The sequence below is a fragment of the Echinops telfairi genome, unplaced genomic scaffold (assembly GCF_000313985.2).
Source record: "Echinops telfairi isolate 266 unplaced genomic scaffold, ASM31398v2 ScPeMD7_655;HRSCAF=1070, whole genome shotgun sequence".
NCBI classification, from domain to species: domain Eukaryota; kingdom Metazoa; phylum Chordata; class Mammalia; order Afrosoricida; family Tenrecidae; genus Echinops; species Echinops telfairi.
Genome location: NW_022104553.1, coordinates 25,748,372 through 25,754,407, shown reverse-complemented (window position 1 = coordinate 25,754,407; position 6,036 = coordinate 25,748,372). Strand labels below are relative to the sequence as shown.

Genomic DNA, 6,036 nt, shown 5'->3' with positions numbered 1-6,036 from the left:
CGCGCGCGCATCTCCCCGGCCCCGACTGTCCCCTACCTTGGGCAGGGGGCCCTCGAGACTCGAGTCCAGGAGTGCGGCCTCGGTCAGCCCGGAGTCATCGTCCATGCTGATAAATATGGCTGGGGCCTCGCACTCGGGCCCCTCCTCCCGGAAGTCCATGGCATCTTCCGGTGGCAGTGGGAGTGGACTCGGCCGGGCTGGGGCTGAGGCTGGGGTGGCGGGCAGGGCAGGGGCCGGGGCAGCGGTGGAGGCAGTGGGGGCAGAGGCGGGGACTCCCAGGCCCCCCGGCTTCAGCTTCTGCTCCTCCTCCAGCTGCCGTTTCAGGGCCTTCTCCTGGGCCAGCCGCAGGCCCATGAGGTCCTGGGGGGGCCGGGGAGCAACCACCGGGGGTTCCAGGTCATCCTGGGGTGCAGAAAAGGTGGACCCGGGTCTCAGAAGTTAGCGGGCAGGCAAAGCCGAGGGTGGGGGGTGGGGCCAGTGCAGCAGCTTCTGGCTGTGTGGGCAACTAACACCCCGCCCCAGCCCACCAGGTCAGCAAGAGCATTCTTGGCTGGGGGTTGTGTGGGTGGGCTGCAGGACCCTCACCTCTTCCAGGGGCCCCGAGGGAGCCTCCTTGGCCTCGGGCTCCTGCTTGCCACTGGCCTCCAGGATGGCCATGATGGAGTTGGGGATGTGCGCTTGCTGCAGCAGGAGGGCCGGAGGGGGCACTCAGGGGGGCTCACAGGAGACACGGTGTGTGCATCCCCCAGCTGGGCTCCCCCTCTGGCCGCCCAGCCCCCTGCCCCTGCCCCTGGCTCTCTGGGGGTTACCTGGTGGGGCGTGAAGGAGCGGACATGGGCCAGCAGGGGCTCGCGGAGCTCAGGGCACTTGTCGAAGACGGCGCCCAGCTGCTGGGGTGGCAGCTGCAGGATGACCTGGAAGCTCTGCGGCTTGGTGCGCTGGCAGCACTTGACGAAGCCCTCCCACACCTTGGGGTACTTCCACACCTGAAGGGGCAGCCGTGAGGCAGTTGGGCTGGCCCGCAAAAGTGCCAGAACCCTGCTTGCACCACATCCTCCCCGCAGCCCTGGAGGCCAAGGCTGGCTGCCCCACACAAACTCCCGGGGCAGTCTGGGCATCAGCCAGAGGTCACGTGGGGCTTAAAGGGGTGGGGGCTGAGACCAGAGCCCAGGCGTATCTGTCCGAGGCCACTGTACCCTACAATCTGCCGCCTGTCACACCCCGCTTCCTGGAATGCTCCAATCCTGAGTATACTGACAACTCAGGCCTCCTGCTGGCCACGGGCACCCCGGGTCCTGGCCAGATGCCATGCTGGGGGTGGCATCCGGCCTGCCCCATCCCATGCCCCCAGCCCCGTTTCCAGCCAGGAGCTGTGGAGTTCCTGGCCCCTGCTGTCCCTCCTGTAACCTTTCCCTGGTGACTCAGTGTCCTCATCCTTAGAATGGGCCCCATCACAGCAGCGTCTCTACAATGACCAGGTCCCTAGTGGGAGCTGCTGTCGAGCTGGCTCTGGGCAGGCAGTCCCATCCCAAGACCAGCTGCCAACCTAATGATCTCCATCTGCACCGTTTCCATGGGTTTATTTTCAGACGTGGATCACCAGGCCTTTCTTCCTAGTCTCCCATTGTTGGAAAGCTCCGCTGAAACCTCTTTGGCATCCTAGCAGCACTGGAGCCCCAAGGGACAGACGGGTGGCAGCTGCTCTCAAGGTGCCCTGGTCGGGAATTGAACCCGGCCCCCCCCCCCCATGCTGTACCACACACGGTACTGGGAGGGGAAGCGTGGTGGTGGTGCAGGGCCTTGGGCCCGGTTGGTTACCTGCTTCATGATGAGGCGGGACAGGATGTTCATGACGAAGCCGCCCAGGCGGGGGTACATGGTCAGGGACTGGATGACGGTCCTCATGAGCAGCATGGGCAGGGGGCTCTGCTCCATCAGCTGCTGCATAACCACGGCCAGCACCTCGGACGTGTACACGTTCCGCTCCGCGAAGCACAGGTTGGTGGCTGCGAGGAGCGGAGAGCAGGCCTGTCCCCTCTACCCGGCTGCAGAGCTGAAGCCAGCACAGGCCCGCACAGGCCCCCACTGGCGGGCGGGGTGGGGAAGGTGACACACTGGTCCCGTCCCTGGAAAGCCCCATCCTGGGCAGGAAGGGAAGACCCCTGCCCTCTCTTTCGGGGGGAGTGGGCAGGTGGGAAACCATTTCCAAGCCCCAGAGACCCGTTCTGGCTTGAGGGGGTGGCGAGCAGGCAGCTGTGACTCTGAGCTCCCCACCAGAGGACAGGGTCAGGAGTGACATCCTGCCATCATCAGGCTGGCCTGAAGAGGGCGACTCTCACCGTGACCAGGGCAGCAGGTGGCAGGGACCGGGGGTGAGAGGAGGGGACCTAGGCCAGGATGGGTGCCCCAGCTCAGCCCCCAGAGGTCTGGCCTTGTCTTGGGCAGGGCTAATGGGGGGGACTCCAAGAGTCACCCATCTTCCCCAAATACAACTTGCCACGGGAGTATCCAGAGGAAGCCTTTTATTGAGCCAGAAGAGGGGCCTGCACTAGGAGGCCAGGGGAGGGGGGTGAGGTGGGGAAGCTGGGGGATGGGTGGGAGGGGTTGGAAGCATAAGAGGGAGGCGGCTGGGAATCTAGGCAAAGTGGGAGGGGGCAGTCGGCATGCCAAACACCTGCTAGAAAGCCAGGAAGCACCCAGCCCTCACTGCCCGGCACCCTGGTCCTGCCTGCTCAGCCTTCTGGGCCTCCGACCGGCCGGCCCTGGGGACTGAGCCCGGCAGAGACCAGGCTCAACCCCATTCCCAGAGCTGTTTCCCGGGAAGGTTTTTGTTAGACAGAAGCAGGAGCTGGCAGGGTAGGCCAAGGACGCTGTGACAAACCAAGCCTCCCGCTCCACCTCCCCCACCCCCACCCTAGCCGTGGCCTTCCAGACCCAGATGCAGGAGGCTAGCCGTTGCAGATAGCACTGAACACTGTTGTTCAGCCCCTGATTTGCAGACAGTAAAATCACAATGGAAAGTCCCCCACCTCCTCCTTCCCTAAGACCCGGACTATAAAACTCTGCACCTCTCGCCCGGGCAGTGTGACTTCTCTGGCCCCAATTAGGGACCCGTGAACCTCGTCCAGGAGTTCTGAAATAAACCTTTGACGTTGTTTTCTACTTTTACCTTCTTCCTGTCCCATTACCAAACCTACCTTAAAGGTTTCTCCTGCCAGCCTCTCAGATGCCCCCTGCCCCCCACTCTGGGCCCTGTGTGGTGAGGGGCGGAGCGAGCCCTGGGTGCTCTTGGTGAGGCTGCCCGCGTGTCCCCAGGCACTGGTACCCCAGCATGCACGGAGTCCACTCTGGGCTTCTGCCAGCCTGGGGAGGTTCCCAGTGCTGCCAGGATGTGGCCCGGGGCTCGGGTGGGAAGAGATGCCCAAGCTGTGGCAGAGAACAGGCCGCCCTGGGGGACAAGCCTCAGGGCAATGACAGCCACCACAAGGGGAGGCCTTGTGAGAAAAGGCCACCGGGCCTGGCCACTGATTGCCTGTGGGACCCGAGGCAGGGTGCTCCCGGGTACCTCGGGGGATGGACAGAGTAGGGGCCTGAGAACTAGTCCCATTACTGGCTTTGGGGTGTGAGTCCATGAACCCCCTGACTGACAAACCCATGTGAGCACATCTTCCTTGGGTGGGGGCCCCTGAGGAGTCACACTCCTCGGTACTCACCCTTAGTCTCGCCCCCTTCCCTAGCCCTCTCTCAACTGTGACCCAGGGGCTGAGGGCTTGTGAACATAGCCAACATAGTGGCTGAAGGAGCCATGTGGAGGCAGCCCTCCCTGAGGCTCTCCACCTCTCTCCGAGGAAGAGGCAGGCTTTGGGCCAGAAGCCTCCCTGGAAACGGGGCTAAAGACGGAGCCCCTGGTGGGTGGCACTTCTCTTGAGCCCAACAGGAGAGCTGAGGTCCCACCGTCTTGAGTCCTTCCGCCTGACATTACCTCTCCGCTGGGTGACACTGGGCAAGTTCCTTAACCTCTCTGGAGTCTGTGTCCCGGGTTGACAGGAGCAGGCCTGCAGGGCCCTTGCTCACTGACTCACGGCCATCGTCAGTTCCCACTCGTGGCAGCCCTCCAGGACAGGACGTAACCGCCCTGTGGGCTTCGGAGACTGGGGAGCTTGACGGGAGCAGAAGGCCGCATGGCTGTTTCACACTGGAGACCCTGTGGTCAGCAGCCCAGCGTGTTCATACCTATGCGGACGCGGGGGTGGGCACGGAGAGCAAGGCGGCAGGCTGGCTGTCCCCGCCTCCCGGGCCCACGCTGGTGACCCGCCGAGCCCCAGCCGTGGGTCTGCGCGCAGTGGGCAAGGAGGGTCCTCAGGAGCCCCTCACCTTTGATAATGGACTTCATGTCACACTTCACAGTGTCGATGTTGTGCAGCGCGATCAGTAGCTCTCCGGGGTTCAGGGGGGACAGGGCTGAGTTCCCCTCACCTGTAGCAGGTGACATCGGGGTGGGGTAGGGGACACAACATGGGCATGGAAGAGGAGAGAGATCCCCAGACTAGGGGCATGGGAGGAAGGTGAGGCTCCCTCCACTTAGGGCTTGGGGACAAAGGGCTGGAGCAAGGGGGAAGATGAGGCCTCCCCTCTACCCCACCCCCACCCCCCTCCCAGGCCCCGGGGTCCCAGTGGCCCCCAGACGGTGGGTGGCTCACATACCGTGCTGTGTGCCCAGCAGGCGGTTGAAGACCTCCTTCACCACAATGGGGTTGAGCTTGATGAGCTTGGGCAGAGCCTGGACCACCTCTTTCTACGGGGGGGGGGGGGCACTCATCAGTCGAGACTGAGGGGCAGGATCGGACCCACCACAGCTGGGCGAGGCCGGTATCCTCCTCCCTCCCACCCCCAGCGCTGCCATGCCGGGCACGATAATCCCCCAATTCCCCCCTCCTGCTGCTGCTGCTGCTGCTGCAGGCGCTACCTTCTCCAGGCCGTTCAGCACGGGGATGAGGAAGCGAACGTCGGGCAGGCGCTTGTGGTACAGGTCCCGCACGCGCTTCACCAGCTCCGGGGAGGGCGGGACTGCAGGGGGAGGAGGAGCAGGGGCTGGGGGGCGTTGCGCATGGGGAGGGCACCTGGGTTCAGGGCAGTCCTCGGGTCAGGTGTGCCACACCTGTGCTGTGAGCAGAGGAAAACCTGGGGCGGGGCTGGGCTCAGGGTGGGAGCAGCCTGCCAGGGCCCTGGTTCTGAGCCTCAGAGGTCATGGGGGGTGTGGGGGTGGAAGGAATGGATGAGGGGGAGAGGGGGTCCCTTGGGGGCACCTTTGTCCGTGAGGCTGTGTAAACACCGGGTGACCAGTGTCTCCGCCCCCTTGGGACAGTTCTCCACCAGCAGCAGCAGTTCCGGGGAGTTCATGCCCATTCCTCGGATCTAGAGGGAGAGGTGGGGGGGGCGCAACCAAGAAGAACCCTGAAGGCAACCTGGCCCACAGCTGTGGGGATGCTGGTGCTTGGGGGGCATAGAAGCATCTCGTGTCCTTCGCTCAATTTTATTGGAACCTGACTTTGTTCAGATCCATGTCCCCTCCCCACCCTGACCTTGTCTCCTGTTGTCCACACCAACCAGTCTCTTATGGTCTGCCCAGACTTTGTCTCGTTTCCTACCCACCCTGACCTCCTATACGGTCTGCTGTCCACCAGTGTCCCTTGTCCAATTCACCTCTATCTCATCTCCCTTCCCGCATCCTTCGACCTGACCTTCTATCTCTATGATCCATCTGGACCTGGTCTCCCAGTCTCTATTTTCCACCCAGACGGTTTCCTGGGTGAGGTCTTATGGTTTTCCTGCCCAACCAGGGCTGCTGAACCTGCCCCACGTCCACCACCACACACAGGGCCAAGGCCCAGCCTTGTGCTCACTCCCCCCCACGGGGGGCCTTTAGGGCCATGTCGGAAGCTGGCGGCTCTGCCCTCTACTAGCCTCCAGCTGAACACCTCACAGGGGCCGCTGTGGACCAGGAGGCTGGAGGATGTGTGTCTGAACATCTTCACC

The 6,036-nt window shown here is 63.6% G+C and overlaps 1 protein-coding gene across 1 annotated transcript in view; it reads right to left on the bottom strand.

Annotated features, from left to right (window-relative positions):
* The window catches only part of SYMPK (symplekin scaffold protein), a 50,755-nt gene that overhangs the window by 20,696 nt on the left and 24,023 nt on the right, over positions 1–6,036 (bottom strand). Inside the window, exons 18-25 of the mRNA XM_045292667.1 lie at positions 5,307–5,415; positions 4,967–5,067; positions 4,705–4,795; positions 4,375–4,476; positions 1,819–2,006; positions 810–986; positions 586–681; positions 27–402 (exon numbers count right to left, since the gene is read on the bottom strand). Coding sequence (XP_045148602.1) covers positions 27–402; positions 586–681; positions 810–986; positions 1,819–2,006; positions 4,375–4,476; positions 4,705–4,795; positions 4,967–5,067; positions 5,307–5,415 — 1,240 coding nt within the window. The remainder of the gene's footprint in view (positions 1–26; positions 403–585; positions 682–809; positions 987–1,818; positions 2,007–4,374; positions 4,477–4,704; positions 4,796–4,966; positions 5,068–5,306; positions 5,416–6,036) is intronic.